Here is a 23780-nt window from a genome sequence, read left to right on the forward strand (position 1 = left end):
CAGCAGGGTGCCGGCCAATGGGACACGAGGGGCGTCGCTGTACTCCAAACTCGAGGGAAGCCTGTAATTCACTAACATGTACAGTGACCTGTAGTATCCTGAAACACAAACAAAAAGACGTGCCGCTGCTTGAAATGCCTCACACAAATTCATGTATGCCCCCCACCTCCCCCCCCCCCCCCCCCCCAACACACCCTTAACAATTGGGGGACAACTTTACCTTTGTGTACCATATAGTGCAAAATTTGTTCGATCAAAGACGCTACACAATTAGCGTCCAGAAGAACGGGCAAATAAGTTCTCTCTGAGGAAAATATCTCCAGCATTCTCAAGGGAACGGTAACATTCACACTGTCTGACTTGCAGGTCTGCAGAAGTCTAAAACAACAAGAGGAAAAAACAACAAGAACATTACTTGTTGAGTGTCAGTCATGTATGCATATCCAAAAAGCAAAGTCAATTTAAGAAGATTCTCATTTATTCACTTATTGTCTTCAGTAGTGTCAAACTGCATATGAAGCAGACAAACAGATGTGAAATATTTTATTTACATGCTGAAATCTTGTCAATTACACTGACACGGCAACAACTTTCATGTCAGAATTCCTTTTGAATTTTGATGACAGCTTTAGCTTTGTTAAGCTAAAAAAAAAAACAAGGCATACGTGTTGCACATCTGCATGAATGTGAATGCGTTGCATGTCTGCACGGAGAATTCTGATGTACCTGCAGCAGAGGCCCAGAATCCTCTTTATCTGAAAGACACACGTCTGTCTTTCCACTCCAGAAAGCAGCTTCACAAACTGGACATGATACTTCACCAAGTTCTGGCACATCCATATCTACGAGAAACAATCGAGGTTCATTTCCACAAGACTGCCCCTGCTGTGCGTCATGTACACACCGCAGAAGGGAGCCACGCGCATTTCACAATGAACCCACGGGCAATCGGACGACGAGCGCCGCAGGGCACCAAACGCTGTCCTTACCAATCTGCTGGAGTCTTCACTCTGCCGGTAGAAAAACAGGAGCTGCCGCACTAAGAGGCTGAGGCCGGGTCCTTCGGGGGCGGGCAGCGGCCCTCCCGACTGCACAGAGCAGGCACAGTGGTCAAACTTGCTCCTCTGGATAGCGTACTGCGGGGAGAGAACGGCAGCATGCAATCACCATTCTGACAGACGTGGAAGAGTTTTTACATTCAAGCAGCACCGAGACTTGAGTCTGACACAGTCAGCTGCGTCCAGTTCCAGGGATCGTCGCCGCCGCTCTCCCCTGGGCAGCATACCTGCTGTTTTCTGTCCTTGTACCCTCGCACATATGACTGGATGATTATTGCATTTTTCAGTCTTCTCCTTTCATCCTAGGGAAAAAATACAGAGGAGGTGAGGAAACAAATATTGACCATACACTTACTAACAAATCTATTTAAGCAACCCTTTTACTTCTTCAGCAAAAAAAGTCCAACACTGCATTAAGGCCAAGTCCACTGATAGCTGGCAGAAGACACTGGCGTTAACTACGACTACAAATCCACTGCTTGTTTAAGCCCGGAGGTGAGTCTATCATTCCAGCCAGGCTGTTTGTGCTACATTATGCATTCAGGCCCCCGGGGAAGTCTCTGTGTAACTATCACGCAAGCGGGACACAAGTGCAGTGGTGAGTGTAAATGTAATTACCCCACAGCATTTCAAACAGAGCGCCATCGGTCTCTGGAGAGTACAAGATCCGCACAAATGCACTCCAAATGTTGTAAATGACTAAATAAAATTTCCCTCCACATGCAATCCTCTGTGCATGAGTTTTCCAAGTTTTTTCCAGAAGTATTGAAGTTGAGGCAAGCAAAGTTGGAAGATCCACGTTCAGAAAGTAAAAGTCCTCCCCAGTATTTTGTTACAATCCCCTGGACTTTCTAAATTATCACAATTCTCCTGCCAAGAGGTACAACTAATTAGTGAAGGCAGCAGGCTGAGTTCATGGGTGAAAGAAACACATGGCAGGACTTTACCTTTTTGACCCCTGGACTTTCCACCTCTGAAGGCACAGTCATGCAATGTTTTTAAAAATGCTATGATATTGCTGCAGTACGTAAATCACAGTCTGAGGTTTGCTGGAAGTGTTTAAGATTCACGTTAAATGGAGCTTCTCAGGTGAGAAAAAACACACAGTCCTTAGATGATATATAACCAATGTGGCATGGTTCAGCGGTCCACATACTTTAAAAAATTCAGTGGACCAAGGTCACCAAGGTTGTATGTCAGGTACATACAGTAATACCGAAACCACCTGATCAATTCACAAGTTACTTAACCAGCTGGGCAGGTAATGTGACAATAGAAAGCCTCAACCACAATAAGACACAATGCTTTCAGCCTTTCCAATCAGACCAATCAAAACACAGTTAACAGGCTCCATTTCGACTTCACTCACAACCGCTATTTAATGTAGCATGCTTACCTCTCTTTTCCTCCTTTCTTCCTGTGTTCGATGCAGCAGAGATGCTTTTTCCTCCTTCAAAACACGACAAGCAATAGTGAGAAAAAGGCAACAGTTTGGAAGAAACACACAAAATCATCAATTTCATATGGAAGACTATGCTGAATGCCAGAATGTGTGTGTGCAGGGAGCGGGGTAGATTGAGGCTTGAGGCACAATCGGCTTGCCCCCGAGTTGGATACACCTTTTCTCCAGGACTGAGTGTTCTGTACAACCCATAGTAATGTGTACTTTTTCACTATCACCAGTGTAATTCAATACAAAAATCACATCAAAATGAAAGTTTTCTTGTGCTGAGTGCACTTACCACACCTGTCTGTCATTACAGGGTAGAATTACACACAATAATACTATATGACATAGGCCTAATCAGAAAGGCATGTTCTCTGCTTGATTTAAAACACACCGGGTGGCATGTAATTAGACGCATTATGAAAACCTGAGGAACAGATTCTGTTAGTGTATCTAATTTTAGTCTTGCCTTTTTACTTGCTCCTCCAAGAGACACCTTGGGCCTTGTTTTGAAATCTCCCTCAAAGCTGAACATGGTCAAAATGTTTCCATTGAACCAAAGTCCAGATGACGAAGCAACGTGGCCTGAAAATAAAGAACAAAAGTTTTTTTTTTTTTTTAAGTGAAATCACAGAAGCACGTGAACATGAAATATGAAAATTGCTAGGTTATTTTCAAATTTCAACAAGACACAGAAAGTCTTACAGAGATTCAAAAAGCACAAATCCCTGGAAGTCAGGCCTCAATGCTACATTTTCAGTAGATTGCAATTCCACAATTCAAAGAATTTTTGGTTTGGCTGGCAGGGCACCAGTTAAGCATCTTTAAAATAAAAGCTTTTTTCCTCCATGTGTTAAATCAAGCGCAGCGTTTTACACCAGATTGCAAAAGGGTTCTTCAGGCGGTTGAAATATAAGCTAAAAATAATGATAGTCTAACATGTTAAGGCTGTAAGTGCAAACTGCTTCCTCAACTTACACACGACTTACACACTTAGGTCCATTATATTTATGCAATTATATTACACAATATGTTATATTATTACATCACCTAATTCTGACTTCAACATAGATCTATTTGAGGATCTTCTATTCCAGTGCTTCCACATAAAGTTAACTCCTTATTAGTACCAGACTCTGTCTTGAGCACAAAATCCTTCTAACATAACAGGTTTCGTTTTGGCCTTACCCCGCAAAAATAAATAAATTAATGTGACTGATGCTGATGTAGACTGAATAGGTAACTCTACCACTGCTTGTTCACTCGGTTACCTTGATGGTTGAAACAAAGCACCAGTCTGCAATTTGTTTGGCATGATGTCTGAGTATTCCTATCACCATCAAATGCATTATTTCGAGACCAATGCGAAACTCCCTAGCTATACCATCACAGAATGAAACCATCAGCCACAAAATTTCCAAACGCAATCAGCACACCCACACAATTTGTAATATGAAGTGGATGAAGTGACCTATAACTCATAATCAGATGGTGTAAACCAGTAGTAGTTTAAAAAACTGTAATTGGCGACAATATGTAATTCTTAGCTTATTTCCAACACAGCTAGCAAGCAAAAATTTTTAAGAAAACCAGCAGATCTGGCTAAGCTTCCACTTTCATTTTCATGCTTTAGTTAGACTGCCAGAGCATTCATCTGTGACCGTGCATAGGCCTTCATTCGACTCAGTGTGAAGAGAATAGCTAGCTAGCTAAATCTCAATGTGAATGTCAGCGTGATAGCCCAGGGCAGACGATGTGGTATGTACATGAGTCAACTTGCTTATAATGAGGCAACGCACAGTTCGTTTTGGTAACATCAGCTTCAGTGGAAGTGACAGAGAATGTTAGGTATGTCATTCCCATACATCAGCTATTAAGCGAGTGATGCAGCAACCCAGCTAGTTAGAATACATAACGCTGTATATCAAAACTGAGGCTGGTTGCTCAACTTAAAAACGATTGTTCAGGATCCAAACGACACTAAGCAACCACGGTTTAACTTAGCTAGCTAACAAGAAAGAAGTTAGTACTAGTCTGTCTAGCTAGCTACCCAACATTAGCTTGCTAACTTATTTGTCGTAGAATCTCTGCACGCTCATAACTAGTTAGCTACCAATTACTTTGAAACGATTGTAGCTGACTATGGTCAAAAGTTAAAGAAGCAGGCTATTTGCAATCAATTCTGCTCCCAACCACAATAAAATATTAGCGAGCTATATTCATTCCCGTTCTTGATGCTCCTAAATGACTCAGCAACTAGCTAGCTGATGATTTTATAAATACTGCTGTAGCTAGCTAGCTCCAGCCAACTAGCTACCCAGGAAGATAGCCAGCGAGAGAAAAATGTACCGCAAGAACAAAATAGGTTTATGATTATTTACACTGCCAATGTATACATCTAACTACTACGTTAGCATGGTTGTTAATTTCATTAGTTAGCTAGTTCTAACTATCAAAAATAAGCCCGGTTATGTTTCTAGCGAACAGCTAACACCAGCTATTACAGGGGGGTTAGCTATCTGCTGCTAGCTAGCAATAGCTTTATACACTGGGCTAACTATTCGGACATCTTTATTTAAATGTATTTCACTTCTTGGGCTACTATTGCCTATATAAAATGTAAATCGTTTTACCTGTAAATAATGAAAGGAGCAACTGAATTACAGTCAGTCTTAAATGTTGCAACCACGTAAACACAGATCTTTTCCCTTGTTTTTCCCCTTTCCAGAAACACCACCAGTGTCGCTGACGCCCCGCCTTAGTGGTCCCATTGTGAAAACTGATTGGGCAGTACAGTCATTTCTACCGTTCCATTCGTTGAAAATAACGTCACTAAAAGTTAACGTTGCAAACTACTTCCTTTCACATTCGCAATAACCCGCTTCCTGAAGTTGTCACCGGGCATGCTGATTTTAGTACTATGTCCGAAAATACAAAAGGGGTGTGTTGAAGAGCGCCAAGCAGTTTTTTTGGGTCCTGATTGGATCTCATCATCATGGTCTTAGCCAGACACCGCAAAAGGCAGTCAAAATAGTAGAACTGACAATCAATTTTGACTAGAACAGTGGTCTCCAACCCTGGTCCTGGAGAGCTATTAGGGTCTGCTGGTTTTCATAGTGACTCTTCACTTCATGAATCAATTAGAGCAGTTAACTCAACTCACCTGGTGTCTTTGGTCTCAATTGGGTGCTGAATTTAAGGTGAAAACAAAAACCAGCAGACCCTGTAGCTCTCCAGGACCAGGGTTGGAGACCACTGAACTAGAACTTATAACCCATTGACTGACTCTCCGTCTCTTTGTTTTGAATTATGTTGGCGATGCAATATATAAGAGGTGCATATCATAAGTATGACTGTCAATTGTATGAGGAGGGTCCCAAAAACATGTTTTGTCACCCCTTCTGAGCAGTAGGAAACAAAAACTAAGAAATGTGAATGCAAATCTAGAACTGATAAGTATGGCATGTGTTACCTGTGCGCAGTGTGACCCATATTCATTGAATGAATGAATGCAAATAAAGCCTAGAATAATCTTTTCTAACAAATTTGTGTAGCCTATATACCATATAATATTAGGCATGGCTAATCACAGTCAAGGCCTACAGCCACAGCTAACAGTTTCCACACACCCAAAGTAAATGGCATGTGCAAAGTATGAAATGAATAAGCAGAATAGTTAAATAAATCATTTCATCCTGTGAAAAACTGACTCATGAATGTTTGGTGTTAATTAGTAGTATAGCTTGTGACCAAGGAGAAGAAAATGATAAAATAAAACTTAAAGGTATCAATGTGATATCAATCTCTGTTTATTTTCCTTTAACCTTGTCAAGCAGTGTTGTGAAAATGAGAATGCACAAAACTCCACTTTGTGACCATCTGGAATTTCACTGCTTGTGGCCTGTGATGAATGGTTTGAATGCACATATGCATAGTTCATGACTGTAAAATGGACTTCATTTACAAGGATCAACAATAAGGCTTTCCCGATTGCCCGGGGCAAGTAAAATGCCACACCGGGCTATTAAATCTAGCAACTCACTTGCCCGATCAGGCAAGTGGTAAAAAAAACCTTAACATTGAACCTTGATTTATATAGCGCTTTCATCCAAAGCACTTTACAACTGATGCCTCTCATTCTTTCACACACACACACACACACACACACCCCAACAGTGAAAGGCTGCCAGTCAGCTTGTTGGGTGCAGTTAGGGGTTAGGTGTCTTGCTCAGGGACACTTTAACATGCCCAGGGCGGGGGATCGAACCGAACCCTCCGACTGCCATACAACCGCTCTTACCTCCTGAGCTATGTCGCCTCTATGACAAATGTGCCAAATGTGAGACAAATGATGGAGAATGTGGATGATGTGGAAGGCTATTTATGTTTCTGAAACATGCATTCAGGGCCATATCGCCACCACATCATGATTGTTGTATTTTGAAAGTACATATTTCTGAAGCAAAGTTATAAAATTCACATAAATCTTGGGTGTTGAATGTTAAAACGTCAAATTCAACACTCACATCCCAGAGGGATTTTTGATGCAAGAAAACAGTACACTGTTTCTGCTTTCTCTTAAGAAAATGCACAAACCCTTCTCAGACTCAGAAATGTAATAAGGCAACACTTCTTACTCTTCTTCATATTCTGAAGGATTTATGAGATAATGAGTGCTTTCATTCTCCTTGTAAGTTTGAAAATGATACATCGGGGCCATTTTCCTGATATTTCTGGTGATACATCCATATAAAATCAGTGACTCCTGATCACCCATTGGGTCACTCCTTTTCAGGAATGTCACAAAGGTCCCGCATTTGTGCCACAGTCTATGTCCAATTAACCCATAATTCATCATCACAGCATATTAATTGCTTGATTGTCACAGAAAGGACTCCCATTTTCCCTGTGTTGTTCCAGTACCTTTCACAGCAGTTATTTGTGATTTATTGTTGGTCTTCTCTTTAAAATATTATGCATTTGAAAATCATGAGTGAATAAGCTATGGTCTTTTTTGGCTAAAATATTCTAATAAAATTTGTCAATATACTGAATGTGAAAAAAACAATGGTGTCAAAAGCTATTTTCTCCATTTACTGAAAGATGTTGGCTGTGCTGCCAGTTTGGCATTTGAGAATGAAATCTGTTGGATGAGTGAAGAAGGGCAAAAAGGACGGTACCTCAGACTGCCTTCACCCTCTTGATAATACTTTATCAATTTTCCTTGAAATATTTTATTTTACTCATAGTGGGGGGCTTTATAAGAATCTACAGACCTGTAAGTCTGTTGTTTTTAAATAAAATTAATCTTATGGCAAATTCATGTCAAATAGTGGACAGTGAAAAATGGCACCATCTTAGGTGTTGCACATCTAGCTAATCTACTTAGTGGGGGGAATGCGCTTTTGGAAAAGACATCAATGTGATTTAGTGCTTCAAAGCTGTCACAACATGTTTAGCATCTTTACCGAATGAGCAAAAGCTGTGTTCTGAGGGTAGCAACCAGATGAGGTGAAACAGATTTTTGGATGATGGATACATCACAAGGGAAATTAATTGGAGTTTGGGTAATGAATGAGAAGAATGGAGTGCACAATTGGGCACAGTTCATGCCTGCTGCCTGAGGACACTGCTAATACAATCACTAAAGAACTGGAGGTATAGCCCTCGTTAAATGGAAAGATATAACCTGCCGAAGAGGTCATTTCAAACGATGTTCACCACATTTGACCACATATCTGAATTAAAAAGACTGCCCTTTTTATATATGCTTATGCATTAATTGTGAAACGAAACTGGGTGTGTTTATACACAGAACAACTTATAATGTTTCATGTTTAGTAATAACATTAACGCATTCAAAACGAAACCAGAACAAGGAATTGTTTGTCAAAAATTATAAAGCAGGTGTGCATTTGGCGGCAAAGAGAGTTTTATAGCATTTAAAGCAGGATCATAATAATAATTATGATCATAATAAAATTAATATCTACAAAACAACTTTACAATCACCACAACATTCATCTCTAGAGACCTAATTTGATGATGATTCTCTGTCTGTACTGATAGCTGATGAAAATGTCCAGGGTTCAAGAACAACCGCTGCTGTACATCTAGATATAACTGTAAGGATATTTGTGTCCTAATCACTTTGACTTCAGTCAGTTTTCACAGTTGTTTTGTATCCTTTTTAATTAAAAGTTTTAAGCAACATTCGTAAGATTTTCACAGGTTATAATATTACACTGGTTTGGTAGCAGTGGATTAAAAAAAGGTATGCATGTGCAAGATGGGTTCAAGTTGGACATGAGGCTGAATTCAGCAACTATTACTTTCCAGATCGGATGATTATACTAGGGTTTGTTCAAATAAAATGTGGCAGTGACATTTAGTCAGAACTGCACAATGAGTCCGACTAAGCTAAAGCTATTGAATTCTGTTTGACAAAGAGCTAAAATGAGCACATATTACTTCTGATTACACTAACAGTAAAGGATGTGTTGTTACTGGCTTTTGGTTTTCTTTATGTCATAAAGGAGGATAATGCATTTTACAAAGCCCCAATGTTACATCACAATAGTTTTTTCTGTGATTAAGGATTTAAGAAATATTTAAATCACACACACATACACACACAAGCGCCTTTTGTGACTTAATCTCACTAAAGCTAAGTTAAAAAATAACATTGTGTTTTTGAAGTTATGTGTTTTTATAATGTCATAATAATAAATATTGTGAAAAATATTTACTTACCAAGTAAAGGTAAGTGTTTAATGATATACATACATTCATTTGTTATCCTTGGCAAATATAATTATTTTTATGACATCAAAACATTATATCAGTTTAGCCTTTCAAATTATTTTCAATAATGCAATAGAATACAATGTTTATAAAACAAACAAAAATATATTTATATAAGTCATACATTTCACATAAGTAAGTTTTCATGTCATCCATGCAAGAGGATTGTGTGGTATATATTATATGAAACTCACAGAACATCATAGAATCTGTTACAATGTATAACACAAAACTCATTATTTTCAGTATACTGTATGTATCACAGCGAAACCAAAATCTACAGGCTGTATTGGACGCAAGCTTAGCTACAATATAAGAAATGTTTGATGTGGCAGAAAAGATGACAGGTATCATGCAACAGAATCCTTTTTCTAGTGAGATTAGCTGTCATTAACAACTGTATTAACATTCCATTCATCTGACCAGGCTTATTCTGAATAGCATTGTTAATGCCAAAATGTGTTGTTCTTGCATTTCTTAAAACGTCCTTAATATGTTATAGCAATAATTATTTATTATGTAAGTAACATACTGTAAGTAGCTCTTATTACATTTTTAATAGTGGAAATAGAAGGTTGTGCAATTCATATCCCAGGTAGAAAAGAAAACAGCCTGAATTGCTTCAATTACATCCAATTGTGCAACTTAAAAAATGCACGCTAGACAAATCCCCTGGATATGGGACTCATTTTACTCAAAAAAAAAAAAAAGTGTAAAGATAAAACAATCACACACACCCCACCCACCCCACCACCACCCCAGACACTTCGTGTCCACAGTGTTCGCATCGGTATAATGTTGCATTTCTACGTCTTACAACGCTGAGGTCTTGTGATGGTTTTGGTATGTATTTCTGCTTTTGCTGTGAAACAACTTTATGTGGAATGTGATGACTTGTGAATATGAAATAATTCGCATTTCATTTGCACAACAAGCTGCTGTGCTTCGCCAGGCACAAAATTGAATCATTTTAATAATTTAAATAACTTCTGAGAAAAGGCCGTCCTGAAATAATCTTCCTGATAAAGTGCCCTACTGTTTCCTGGCATGCCCTTTTGATACGTGTGTAATAAATCACTCTCAGCTACTGGCTTAAGAAGGTTGCTCTAAGGGCATTTGAGATCGCCTGTCATTAAATCTGATCTCGTGGAGATGCGGAGAACTCAAGTGTTGAAATTTAACACACTTGAAATAATAGGATATAAACGTCCAATTAGATATAAAAAGATGTTGTTTTGTTTTCAGAGCAGTAGACCTTCATAGTACACAGATGTTTGGCATTATAGAGTGGGGATTACGAAAATCTTACACTGTAGTGCATTACATTCCACAACAGACCTGTGTAAATCATAATTAGAAGACAAAAGTGTAAAATTGTGAGTTATTTACGTATTCCTTTATATTTTGCTGATAAATCTAAATAAAGATTTACGGGTAATTGTTTGTACCATGTGTGAACTTAAACATTTCTGGTTTGATTTGGATACTGAAGGTAAAGGGAGACTCTAAGCCACTCTCAGAATCCATCCAGCCATTATCTATGCCCGCTTATCCTGAGCATGGTCGCAGGAGGTGCTAGAGCCTATCCCAGTGTGCATTGGGCGAGGGGGTATCTACAGTGAAAGTGAAATTCATCTCATCTCAGAATTACAATCATGTTGAGAACTCACATTTAAGCCCAAGCATGTCCATGTAAGATAGCCTCCCCCATATTTTGCTCTTACTGATTTACATGGGTAAATCACCTGCCTTAATCAGTGACAGTGTGCCTATTTTAAAGAATAATAACTGTTTCATTATAACATATAATATATAACACCTTTTCCCCTTTGGGTAAGGTTTCAGTTCATCAAAAGTGCCAGCAATAATTATGTATACAAAATACATGAGCCTACAGCATTTAATGACTTGTCCTCAATCATTGTGTCATTATTATTATTATTATTATATTGTTATTAATAATTATAACAATAAGAAGAAGAAGAAGAAGAAGAAAGCTCATCATCATCATCATCATCATCATCATCATCATCATCTTCATCTTCATCACCATAATCATTATCGTAATGGTCACGTATTTAATAATCGGTATTACACTAAATCGAAACAAAATGGATGCCACTTAACTGCGCCGGAGGTGGACCCCTCTAAATTATCTAATAATATTGTCATTCTGCGGGCGTGTATACTTCTCTGGATAATTAGTTTTACAATCAGTTCCAGCTGCCCTCAGAACACACATGTAATTATTGCCGCAGTTGGACTTGATCCCCTAATGATAACAGACAGCATAGTCTATCGTTCAAGCGCTTTTTCCTGAAAGAAATGCACTCGGAAAAACCTTATGCAACAAATTAAACTGACAAAATGATGATGGTCCACAAATGCGATTAAAAGCAGCCCAATGCATTTTAAGACAGCGGCCATTTGTGCCGATTTAATTGAATGCATTTATTGCTATAAAAGAGACAGAACGGGTCCTCTTAAATTGCCTTTTCATAATGAACACATTTACAGTGGGTAATTAATATATAAACTATTTCGATTTGTCACATTGATTTGTATTTCAGTTAATTGTGAAAGTAATTACTGGACAAATTAACAGCTTCAGAAAAGACCGGGCTTTTGGGGTCTGTATCCATCTCAGAGTGCAATATTAATTTTCTCTTCTGTTGATGTGATGAATAAGAGTCATAAATCTATTTGATCGGTGCAGGCCAAGACTAAATGGCTTCATATTTCACTTGTGGTTTAATAGAAATATTCATGCCTTCTCTTAATGAAATTAAACCAAAGGAGGAGGGGACACAGCACAGACGGCCAGTAAAAGACACGGACAATCTTTTTGAAAGAAAGATAAGCGAATAATTCATCTGAAACAGTATACAATTTAAAAACAGAAAATATTTTTTAAAGCGTTCAAAGCTTTCAAAACAATTTTTTTCGCAAATGTTAGAATACAGCGAGTTGTGCATTTTACATTAGCTTGCTATAGGCTAAACGTACCTCAGAATTTAACGTTGCCATTGTGGGACAACTTTATCGCGAACTGGTTATGGTTAATCAAATTTATCTTAATAACAAACGCTTAGTTGGTGTGCACAAGACATTATAGATCTTTGTAATTTGGAAACATTAAAAAATCTGATCTGATGCGAAGAAAAATGTATCATATTTGCCTAATTTCTTAATTCAATTTAGTGATAGAGTCGTAGTATATATTTTGTATACGTCTCCGTCGTTTCATAGCGCGGCGGGTAGTGCATTTCATTATTCATTTGTCGTTTTTCAAACATTCAGCTATCATTTTGTAATCGGTCGTGATATCATCTATACGTCCTAATTAAAACGTAATCCTTTAGTTAAAACTGCCTGTGACTTGTTGATTTCCCCAGTGCAAATAAACGTTTGACGCCGTCCCACGAGAGTGGTTAGCTGATGAATTGACAAAAACTAATCAGCTTTATTGGGAGACAGGTTAAGGGCAACAGGGTGTCAATAATTCTCATCCCGACCTCTTCCTCCATTAACTTAAAGTGGCTGATTAGAGCGAAAGACCCCCAATACATTTCACGCGCTCAATTGCTTAAGGAAACATGCATTTTCCCTCCATAGATCCACTATACGCATTCCAGACAGAGAGACGGAGAAAGAAAAAAAGCCATCAGATGTCACATTTATCACCGAGGTTTATCACAGTGTCATCTACTAAATGTCACACTGCAATGTCTTAAGTTTTGATAGCGCTGGGTTGTGTCCTATAATGCTATTACCTATAAATTGTGAGAACAATTTGGATTATTGGGAGTTTACATAATGTAGTCCCCTTACCACAATAAAAGAGTTTTATATTGCAAATTTTCAGTCTGCGAAATTTGGGATAGTTTTTTTTCCGTGATAATCGTTGTTTTGTCGGTTAAATTGTATTGTGTCGGCTTGCGTTGCTACCAATTTGCCCACAGTAGCAAAGTGTTGTATAAAATGCGTAGCCTAACCTTGAATTAACTATTAGCTTTATAAATCTGGCAAATTATTTTTAAATGGCTTTTAATCCTATTTTTAGGACGTGCTGTTGCTTGACGAAAATGCGGATGGATGATTAAATTAAAATCATCAGGCAAAACTAATCTTAAAGGCTCTTCTTAAGAGTATTTATTTATTTCTTTATTTATTTTATTTGATAGCCGATTTCCATGAAGTAAAACGGGTGGTTACAGCACGAGGCTGGCTTTTATTTTTAAATTTCCCCTCAAAATAGGCCTATCTATGTCGGTCGTGGCACATGACAAGTTTTAATCACTACTTTTGTCAGATTATTTGTTGGAATAATAAGCAGATGTTCCTGTCCTAGACTCAGCAACCCAACGAGAACGGTTGGCAACCAACAAGGATGACAGCATGCCATAAAATTGAGATGGTCAAACATATATATCCTCATTAAATAGTATATCTAATTAGCATTATGTTTTTAATACAGTCGGCATACTGCACGTATTTAAGACAAAAAAAAAGTTACAGCATTGCAAACTAGGAGTACACTTCTAACTAAAATCACGCACGCTTAAGACAAGGTCAGACATTATACCCCTTTCTGCTTTTTGCGTGAGAAATTCGTTATTTTTAGTCCACAGCTAGCCTATAACAGTCGCACCACATAGGCTACAGCTATAAAGTACATATAGGCATAAAGTAAACTCAATAATAGTGAAAATGTGTGGGTATGTAAAAATAAATTAAAAGTAAATATAAAAATTGTATGGAAGTCTGACGGCTCCAAGTCATTGTCCATGCATTTAAAACATCGACATCAATTATGTCTTTCCTTTGAGTGATCATACAGGGATTTCGTGGACATATGTGAGAACAAACTGTTAACATGTGTTTATGATAGTCATCCCCCTCCGAAGGTTTACACTCTCAGAAAAAAGGTACCATTCAGTACCTAGAAAGGTACAATCGATTGTCACTAATACTTTTAGAGGTACAGTTTTGTACTTGTACAGAATTTGTACCATTGCGTACCTTTGTTTCTGATAGTGTAGGATGTGAACGAGAGGGTCAGTGGAATTCAGTAAAGACAAAGCAGTGATATGTCAAATAAGGATAACCTTTCTTGGAAAAATGATTTTGTTGAGGGCACAGGTGACAAATATTTCTAAGTAGGTAGCCAGTGAAAGATTAATTACCGTGAAGTGATAAAAGCATTAATGTCTTCTGAACACGAGACAATAGAAAATGTGGGGTATGGTAGTGAGGTATTGAGGACAAGAAGTTAATTTGTGGTTTAGAGGGAAAATCTATTGTTCTCCTCCACCTATCAACGCCGCCGGACTGGTACATCCTTCTTAAGCAGAATAACTTTCGGCATATATAGATTAATAATAGTTCAATTATTAACCTAACCCTGCAGGAAAGAACATACTTGATAAATATATGTACTATGATATGTGTAAAGTACTTTGCTGAGTAGGCTAATCATTTGCATGTAATCAACAAATTAATCTAATTTTTCACGGAACATTCTGAAGCCCAGTGGGACTTCAGGCTACAAAAACAAATCGACATTATCAAAATCACAACCTATATCGTATCAGTACGCGGGTGTTTTGCATAGAGTGCCGTAACTTCTGGGATTGCACGATTTGATTCGTAATAGGCTACTTAATTCGATCAACTTTCTTTCGTCAACTTACATTTTAATGAGTAGCCTATCTGCGGTGTACTGTGGTGTTCTAGGAACATGTCTGACAAAAGCCTTCCGTACAGTGAGCTTTGTAATTAAAGTCTAATGACGGCAGGACGACACGGTTCCTTTATATACCTATCATAAAGCATTCAGCGAGCTTTGAAGTTTGAAAACCACATTTTTCATTAAAAACGGCTGCAATGAATGGCAGCGATGTCAGCCTGTAACAGGAAACGGAAGTTGATGTTTTGCATTCTAATAAATAAATAAATACAATTTGAGAATTATTGTCATCGTCCAGATTGCCCAGTTATCGTTTTAAGACAGGTGTGGTGTAAACGACCAGTGGAACAATGAACAATGCCCTATAAATTACAGCTATGTTCAATTACGACATAGGATGCAAAACTTTGCAGTGAAAGAAAACATTATCCAGCAAGTTATGAATATGCGAAATTAGTTTGTCCGTTCAAGTGCAGTAATTACTTTTTTAAAAATCAGGATTTGTTTTCAGTAGAGACAACATTATGCTAAGGCATTGCTTCTTCATGTTTTGTGTTTCAAATGTATTTACATTTCAGTCCATGATTGGCAACCTTTATGAACACAATACACACACACACACACATACATAGAGAGAGATGCTATTTCAAGCAATGATTTGTAGCCTACTATGCGATCAGCCCTTAAATAACAATTGTATATTATTTACCTCAAATTACTTTTTTTTTTTACTTCATAATGTATGGTAATAACAATTGTTCCAGATAATGACGTCATTCGGCTAAAATCTCCCCACAAAAAAAACGGAACGTGTCAATATTTTATGCATTTATATGTAATATCGGCGAGCTCTAGCAATGACGTCCTAGTCATATGATTTTTTTTTCTTCAATTCGCGCATTTTATTCTGAATATAACTTTAATCGGATAAAATATAACCTTATAGAATAATTGAAATTTGGCTAAAGGACAATACTTGCTGTTAGATCAAGGTGGGACAGACCATTCAGGGAAAGGTATGCAAAGTAGCCACAACACTGACAATAAACAGGCCAGAGATTGACCAATTGGACAACGTCCGGGCAAATTCGCAGAACCAATCCTCTTGCTAAGAAAGCTTCAAGTGACAAGCATAGTTCCACCGCTCATAATTTAGCCAGGAGCGCAAGTTTAAGAAGTGGATTTGCTCGACTCTGTCACTGATTTGAGACATCACAGTTCTACTTCTCCGAGCACAGGGGATTGCAGGCCAGATGGAAAAATCCAAAAATTTTCGCATTGATGCGCTTCTAGCCGTTGATCCGCCGAAAGTGCAAACCTCGCCTTTGGCACTCGTAACTTCTTTATCCTCCTCTTCGCTTTCATCGTCCGGAAGTGTACCAGCCTCTGAGCTGAATGCTAGCACAGATTCCTTGAGAACTGAAACCCCGTCTCCGCCGAGGATTTCGTCTTGTGGTTTGATTCCTAAACCTGGCTTCCTGAACAGTCCGCACTCCGGCATGGTGGGATTACACCCTCAGAGCACCGCGGGCATTCCTCCTCAAGCTCTATACGGCCACCCGATGTACACATACTCGGCGGCTGCCCTGGGTCAGCACCCTGCACTGTCCTACTCTTATCCCCATGGGTCCCACCATCACCACCCCAGCGAATCAATTAAACTTACTGCTGGAACCTTTCAACTTGACCACTGGCTCCGTGTCTCCACAGCAGGAATGATGCTTCCGAAAATGCCTGATTTTAACTGTAAGTAGCCTAAAGCTCTGTTACATTTAAATCTATACTGCTACGACCTGCGTCCCGCTGTACCCCTAAACTATCCCTGTGCTGCACCTGTGTTCTTACACCAACGGATTTATGGGATCGCTCTTCTTGGTTTTGAATAAAGGCTATACTATAGGCTACTTCTTATCGAACTTGACTATGTTCCTCAAATGTCGTTATCGTGTAGCGTGGCCTAGGCCTACATATTAGTCAGTAGGCTACTCCTCCTGTATGAACTGCAGTATTAATCTAAGACTGAAGTGCGAATTAAAACAGAAATTACTGATGCGTGTGGACAGAACGATTCCTGAATTTAGCATAAAGCCTACCTGCATGAGCCCAAGGGTGCACTTATGTAAAAATACCATTTAAAACGTTTTGGACAGTTTTGCTTTAACAATACGTTTTCGTAATTACATAGGCTGCATTAATATACTAGAGCACATGCTTAAATAGCTTTCTAATATCATGCTGCAGGAAATAGTATGGATTTAAGATTACACCGAGAAAAAACAGTTCTTTCATTCAGAAATTCGGTGACAGAATGATGTATTTCCTAGGAGTAACTAAATAGACAGATAATGGACACTGGGAAAGTGACAGAATAGTGCGAAAATCCGAGCCGGTCAAGTGTTTGCACACCACAGACTGCCTTTTTGTTCCATTGCACTTTAACAGATTTGTTCAAAACGAGGTGGCAAATAACCTTTCGTCTCCCTAAATATCGGGCTCTGAGGAAATGTTAGCACGGATACTAACAATGACATTGATAATCAAGCGTAGGCTATGTCTGAACTATGAGGACGTCTACTTTTTGTTGATTTTTAAAAATGTATTTTTGGGTAGCCTAATGGACTGCTCAAGCTCTTCATCTAATACAACAGTTATACTGTATATTGGCCTAGCCTATGTAAAAATAGGCTACGTGCAGGCTACGTTTTGAAAACAGTTATTTTCACAGCTATCTTAATTTGCTTGTACACGTTTGTTTTTTATTGCCTCAAACGTAACACGCGCTAATGCATTTCTTAAAAATTTGTATATCTCTGAATCTTTAATGAACCAATTTCAGTACTGAAACAGTTTTTTTTCTCAGTACAGAGCCGGAACAGCTTTCAAGGGAAAGTGGCCTCGGCACACATTCACTTTTGTGTGCACACTTGTTATCTTGATTTTGCAGTCTTTATTTCCCCTCCATATGCGGCATGTAGTAGCATATATTGAACAACAAAGACGTTTTCATGCGTTATTCTTTAGTGTGTGCGATTACTGTTCAAGTGTCTTGCTGAATGAGATGTATGATCCCGGGTAGCTAATACTGTTACAGAGGCCCTAGTTTGAAGGTCAGTTTTTGCAACTGCAAGCACTGCACAGGCAAATAAATATAATGCATATTGACAGCAGCCTATATTTTAACGGTTATTATTATTATTATTATTATTATTATTATTATTATCAGAGGAAATTGACAGTTCTGTTTTTCTCCAGCTCAGGCGCAGTCTAACTTACTGGGGAAGTGCAGGAGACCAAGGACTGCGTTCACAAGCCAACAGCTCTTGGAATTAGAACATCAGTTCAAACTAAATAAGTATCTGTCAAGACCGAAAAGATTTGAAGTGGCCACCTCTTTGATGCTAACCGAAACGCAGGTAAAACGCGCAATGGATTCCTCTTACAAGAAAACGATATTATTTTAATGACGTTAAATTCTTTGTGTTAGAGAATATGACCCAGTACTTTTAGGTAATTAGTGATTTGGTGCATTTCATTGCCGGTATACAGCCATACTCAATATCACTGGCAGGTAAAGTCTGCTCTCCACTGCAGTCACATGACATCTTCCGTGTACATGCATTACAAATTATTTCTAAATGTGACACAACAATTACATGTTTTTGCGAAATAAGAAAAATCTATGCTTATACGAACATATTTACCGTATGAAGGCAATATTTATATGCTTGCGTAACTAATAAATATTACGCAGCATTACGTATTACGGCACCGACGCAGTCCTTTAGCCATTATAGGCTGCCTCTCTTCTTTACGTCTGTTGTCCTTACAATAACATTGTTTTAACAATTTTGTAGGTGAAAATATGGTTTCAGAACAGGCGCATGAAGTGGAAGAGAAGTAAAAAGGCAAAAGAGCAAGCTGCGCAGGAGGCCGAAAAACAGAAAAGCAACAAAAACAGTCAGGATAAATCAGACGGCCTGGACCAAAAGGAATATCAGAAGATCGATTCGGTCAAAAACAGTAGAATAAGAGACTTCAGAGACAGTGATGACGAGGAGGGGGACAATTTCCTGTACAACTCTTCAGATTGCTCATCGGACGACGAGCGAAATCATACCGGTCAAATCAGCCCACAGCAGTGAGATGATAAGGTGACAAAAATGAAGACGCATTTCATATTTTTCAACGATTCGTTTACAGTAACTGTGCTTTTGAGAAAATAAGTTGCATGTATTAACTACCGGCAATATTCAATGTGGATAATTGAAAAACATGTATTTAATTCTCCATCCCAAGGCATCCGGGAAAGGATGAAAAAAATATAGCAAGATTTTATTTTGTGCAGAATAGCTTAGATAAGCTAATAACAACATCAGGCACAGTTTAAAACGGCATAATCATTCTTAAATCAGTCTGTTACACTGCATGTTTTTAAATCTGTCAATGTGTTTAATCAGGCTACAGATGGCTTTTGCAATCAATTCTCTTCTCGAATGTGATGGTCCATGTCATAAAAGCGAATTTTTGATACGATGTTATAATCAAATGTTAGTTAAAACTTGAAATATTGGTATTTGGTAACCACTGCGATTTTAGTTTTATTATTGAAACTTTGTGTGGTTGTTGCATAACTGTAATTGTATCACAAACGGTTTACGTGCAGAAAAAATGTAACCTCTTTATTTTTGTACATTGTATTTATAAATATGGCTATACAAATGCATGCTAAATTATTGTTTAGCGTTACCCATGGTGCAGATGATATAGAATAAATTTGTTTTATAAAATCTCAGAGATTTAAAACTGATGGCATAACTGGTTTAGCATATCACAAATTAAAGATATGCCAATGTGAATGTTTCTCATTTTACTTGCCTTACAAGTGTTAACTGTACATAACGCACATAATGTTCCATTATGAACGTAAAATAATGATGGTGATGATAATTATAACAATAATAATTATCATCATCATCATCATAATGTTATTATTATTATTATTATATTAATAATAATAATAATAATAATAGTACTAATGCTGTTATTATTATTATTATTATTATTATTATTATTATGCAGCATGCCAACAGGTAACGTGGTCTATGCATTTCTTCATCAAAACGGAGCGCGGAAACTATAGCACTATCAGCACCATACCGAAACATGTGGAAGATGTATGTTGGTCCTTACGTCGATATTTTGTCTCTTTAATCTTCTGAAGCTTCCGTCCTCGCTTACTGGGTCAGGTCCTGGGAATTGCTGTTAATAGCACTATCGAATCTGTGCAAATGTGTGGGAGAGCAAATAGAAGTATGAAGCCAAACTGCAGAAACATTTCACACCAGAACAGCAATGGGCTCATATTAATAAACCTTTGAAACGTGTCACATCAATCACTGTATGCTTGAACATAAGCGTATATTTGTCTGGAATCGGTCCGCTAGGCTTTTATCGCGAAAGACATCGAATAGCGGAACAAATGGTTAACAATTCTGTTCAGACAAACTGCTGATTCTTGTGTAACCGAAACAGCTTTAGTCAAACATTTATTATAGGTTGGTCTTGGAATTGTGATTAATGAGTCTTTTTTCTTTTGACGACGACGATTATGATGATGATGGTTACTATTATTATTATTATTATTATTATTGTTATTATTATGTACTTCCATATTTATTGTGCATCTTGGGTTTTTGTGCATAATTAGGAGGTTAGTAAAATGGATTTCAGAAGCTTGAAGTCTCATTCGACAGAACGCACCATCAAATCTATGAGATAGGCCTCAAATTGTATTGGCTGTAAATTCGCGTACCTCGTTTGCGGCACACCTGCCAATCTGTAGATAACTTACAACTAATAATTAAATTCATAATTTGTTTTATACTTATGACATATTTAACATTGATGTTCTGCAAGATCTCATTGCTTCTTTCAATGGCCCAACGATAGGCTCATATTTTGAATACAGCTAATGACACTTGATTGTGACAAACCACGATGCAGTCCACTTATCTGAATTGTAAATATAAAAACATTATCAAATAAAAAGCAATAGCTGACTCCCAGCAGCTTATGTAAATGTAGCCTACATGTTAGTCATAGTTGCAAAATAATTGGGGTCAATTTAGCAAAAACGTCGCTTTCGGCTATATTAATAATAGTCAGTTTTATCTAGCCAATAATCGTAATGATCCATTTGGTCTTTACCAAATAGCACTCCCTCGGATGAATTAGGAGTAAATTTAAATATAATCACCATCTCCTTATTTTTAGCTTCGGGCTATGAATAAAAAATCATTAGTGTATGTAACTACCTGGTCATCGTATTGTTTCATTTAAGTAGCATATTGTTGGGATCGATTATCTGTAGCCCATATAGAGTATATAGTTTATTTGCTTTAATTAATCACAGCTGTATGTGTACGTGGCACGGGTTCCCATGACATACGCCTTTGTCCATGATTTCAAAGCAGGGTTTTACTCGAATGCACTCGAATGTACTGGCTGGTGTAATGTAGCCTAGAAACTTTTTTAATGAACTTTTTCAGCTTCTCAATCCTCCATTTATTTATTCAATGACGTTATTCTTAAGATGCCTGAATATGATGAGCTTTGACTTTGGCATACTCATGAATAAATATAACTTATATTTTTGATATGTTTCAGACAAATACTAAAATGTCCCATATTCTTCACCTCAATTTCATTATATCATTATCATCATTAACATCATTATAGCTACAAGAAAAAAATAATGTAATACCTGATAAATGTTATCATAACATTCAGGGTAAGCATTGAATTGAACCTGGCGCAGGATACATATTGTCAGAAGAGGAACTATACACCATGTAAGTTTGTATTAAAGTTATCCTATACATTTACACCCATGTTAATGAACTCATGCTTTTGAGTATAAGACTAATTTTAGGCATTCATTTCTGTTGACAAATATCAATGTCAATCATAAGAATTGAGCCTACACCTGTTAATGACAAAATTGACAACTTGAAAACTGATATTTTACGCACATGCATTTCACTAACGAGAAAAGTGCACATTTTGTATTTTACTTCAGGGGTCAGGAAAATAATTATATTTAGTGTTGTGCATAAAGTATCTGTATATAATTGCCGTTCTTAATACAGAACAACTAAATTATATACCATTGTTCTGAAGTTCTCACTTATCGAGGAGTTTGATTTGCACCCAATAGCTAAAGTCAACATCCACAGTTTCACTTTGATTACACAGTTTGAGGTACGGTGAATGTGAAAGGAATTATTCTGAATCAATTTCAATGAATACATATGCTGACTAAAATGTCAAATAAACTTTGGGCTAAATTCCTTATTCATTCATTTTAAGCTGGTTGGTCCCCATTACCCAGTCGGGCAGAGGAAGTCCTCCAGTTCACCTGAAAGCAGAAAACTCAGCTCACACGGAATGTATCACTGCTGCACGACCAGTTAGTTTAAGGGCTATCAGTTATTGATTGAGGTGTAATTTAGCAAACTGTTAGTTTGCCCAGCTGTGGGAATACAAAGAGAGCGACCTGTGTTATCTACTCATCAACACCTCCCAGCAAGGGACAAGGAGGACTGTTTTTGGAGGGCGACGCAGAGTCAACACGGGCCAAGCCCTCTCATGGGGGAAAGGAGGCGAGGTCACTCTCAGCCTGGTGTCAGTTATGGCTCGTTTCCATAACACGTCAAAAGGTCATTGAGGGGGCAATATCAATCCAGCAGAAGTAATTACACACAGAGAATAAGACCGCAAAACAAGAACAGGTCCTAGCACACAGAATGTTACCCAATATTTTACTTATGGGTGTAAATATTTTGGACTTTTTCTTGTATTACACAACGGTCAATTTGTTGGAGATGGCACACATCAATTGGAGCCACACATTCCTGTAAACAATAAGAAAAATGTAGATGCCCTTTCTGAATGGCTTCACTCATTTCTCCATTCTCTCCCCAATTTTCAGTAGGCAGTTGCACCTCTGCAATCTGCAGTGGCACTGTGCCATGTGTACCTGCCCAAGGGCACAACCTCTAGAGAATGTGCATTCTGCAGATACACTCACCCAAAAGCAACTTTCCCAACACACACTACTACAGGAGAAAAACCACCAATCAGGGGAGAGGTTTAGCTGCCACTGCAAACAACTGGTAGCATTGGGGTGCCTGGCCTGTGGTTGGGACTGCCTAATGTAGTGGTGTCCTGAGGAACCTTGTCGAAGATTAAGCCGGTTGTGCCCATCTGATCTGCAACACCAGTCATAAGCTGGCTAATGACAGAATCAAAGCTATTTTTAAATGACTCATAGCAGACATTTTAACAGAACAGCCAACAAGTCAAATATGATTAATTTAAAATATATATTATGAAATTATTATAAAATGTAATTTTTTAATTGACTCAGCATTTTAACAGCAATGCCCATGTCATACACCATTAATAGATTACAGAGAACTTTATTTAAGAATTATGACAGTGAAATGTTAAAAAAAGGTGTCCCTAACTGATATCGCAGAGTTATGGTCACAGATGAAAGTGCTCACTTTAAACTCTCACATACGTCAGCACAGCACTGCTGCTCCAGCCGTCATGACTGACACAGCCAGATTAATTCATGTTGATGTTGTTAATTACCAGTCCCAGGCATCAAATGTAACGGCACAACTCTGCTATGCAATGCACGCTGGATATGTTAGCAAGGACCAACCAGGGAGCTTAATCTGTCTGGAGCCCAGTGTATACATGCAAAAGCTTCACA

General features: G+C 38.0%; 2 protein-coding genes across 3 annotated transcripts in view; one reads left to right on the top strand and one right to left on the bottom strand.

The window, feature by feature from the left end:
* ube3c (ubiquitin protein ligase E3C) overlaps positions 1-5282 on the bottom strand; it is a 42785-nt gene extending 37503 nt beyond the window's left edge. For both annotated transcript variants that reach the window (XM_035414921.1, XM_035414920.1), the window contains exons 1-8: positions 5139-5282; positions 2975-3090; positions 2455-2508; positions 1286-1360; positions 990-1136; positions 727-842; positions 221-378; positions 1-98 (exon numbers count right to left, since the gene is read on the bottom strand). The exon at positions 1-98 is cut by the window's left edge and continues 56 nt beyond it. In XM_035414921.1, the coding sequence (XP_035270812.1) occupies positions 1-98; positions 221-378; positions 727-842; positions 990-1136; positions 1286-1360; positions 2455-2508; positions 2975-3040 (714 nt within the window). In that variant the 5' untranslated portion in view covers positions 3041-3090; positions 5139-5282. The remainder of the gene's footprint in view (positions 99-220; positions 379-726; positions 843-989; positions 1137-1285; positions 1361-2454; positions 2509-2974; positions 3091-5138) is intronic.
* A 10810-nt stretch (positions 5283-16092) lies between these two features.
* On the top strand, positions 16093-19805 carry mnx1 (motor neuron and pancreas homeobox 1). Its single transcript, XM_035415985.1, has 3 exons — positions 16093-16744; positions 18251-18411; positions 18853-19805. The coding sequence occupies exons 1-3, from the start codon at positions 16252-16254 to the stop codon at positions 19138-19140; spliced, it is 942 nt and encodes a 313-aa protein (XP_035271876.1). The 5' UTR covers positions 16093-16251; the 3' UTR covers positions 19141-19805.
* The last annotated feature ends 3975 nt before the right edge of the window (positions 19806-23780 follow it).

The sequence above is a fragment of the Anguilla anguilla genome, chromosome 4 (genome assembly GCF_013347855.1).
Source record: "Anguilla anguilla isolate fAngAng1 chromosome 4, fAngAng1.pri, whole genome shotgun sequence".
Lineage (NCBI taxonomy): Eukaryota > Metazoa > Chordata > Actinopteri > Anguilliformes > Anguillidae > Anguilla > Anguilla anguilla.